The following is an 839-nucleotide window of genomic DNA, read 5'->3' on the forward strand; positions in this document are numbered from 1 at the left end:
GGTCAAACACCACACATTACATCCGGAGAAGATGCGGCCAATGGCACGGCAATTGAGACAAAAGCAAAACTTTTCATCACAATTACCTCTTCCACAAGCCGCGTTTATTGTTCGTTGCTTTTAAAACAACAAACAGCATTACTGTCGGCAGCAAAACATTTGCGAACGTTGCTCGTGACGCTGATCGACCAAAAGTGCACCGTGCGTAGATTCGAATCGAAAGATAATCTACACAAACAAGTTTGCAAAAGATTCATTCGCCAACGAACCCAGCGACGACTGATTTTGGTCAAAATTGCACCGTCAGCTCCATCCGTTTGCCTGTCAACGGTTTCACGTCCTGTTGAACTCTCTCTTCAGAGTTCTTTTCAACTTTCCCTCGCGGTACTTGTTCGCTATCGGTCTCGTACGAATATTTAGTCTTGGGTGAGATTTACCACCCGCTTTGGGCTGCAGTCTCAAGCAACCCGACTCGATTAGGAGCCGCGACACCATGCACAAAACATCGTTCGTTATGGGTCCTGCACCCGCTCTGAAGCCCCAATCAAGGGAGCCTACGAACTGATTTCAGCACATGCAACGACACCTTTAACACCACACTGTTGACGAACACAACTGCTCGCCGACTTCGGTGTATGGACTTTTCTCGTTTCGCTCGCCGCTACTTGGAGAATTCGTTTTCGTTTCTTTTCCACCGCTTATTGATATGCTTAAATTTAGCGGGTAATCTCGTCTGATCTGAGGTCGACATTTCAGAAAACATCACTCAACATTGACACCAACACACACACACACACGGTACATTGCCAACTGTCACGTTTTGATTGAATCCACCACAG

General features: G+C 46.7%; 1 protein-coding gene across 1 annotated transcript; it reads left to right on the forward strand.

The window, feature by feature from the left end:
* Positions 1-31: 31 nt before the first annotated feature.
* On the forward strand, positions 32-536 carry Tsp_13979 (conserved hypothetical protein; the record flags this gene model as incomplete). The annotated part of the gene is given in 2 exon segments (XM_003368084.1): positions 32-406; positions 421-536. Coding segments are annotated over 2 exon segments (491 nt in total), but the record flags the coding sequence as incomplete, so codon positions are not given.
* Between the last annotated feature and the right edge of the window lie 303 nt (positions 537-839).

The sequence above is a fragment of the Trichinella spiralis genome (assembly GCF_000181795.1).
Source record: "Trichinella spiralis strain ISS 195 chromosome Unknown Scfld3127, whole genome shotgun sequence".
Taxonomy (NCBI): Eukaryota; Metazoa; Nematoda; class Enoplea; order Trichinellida; family Trichinellidae; genus Trichinella; species Trichinella spiralis.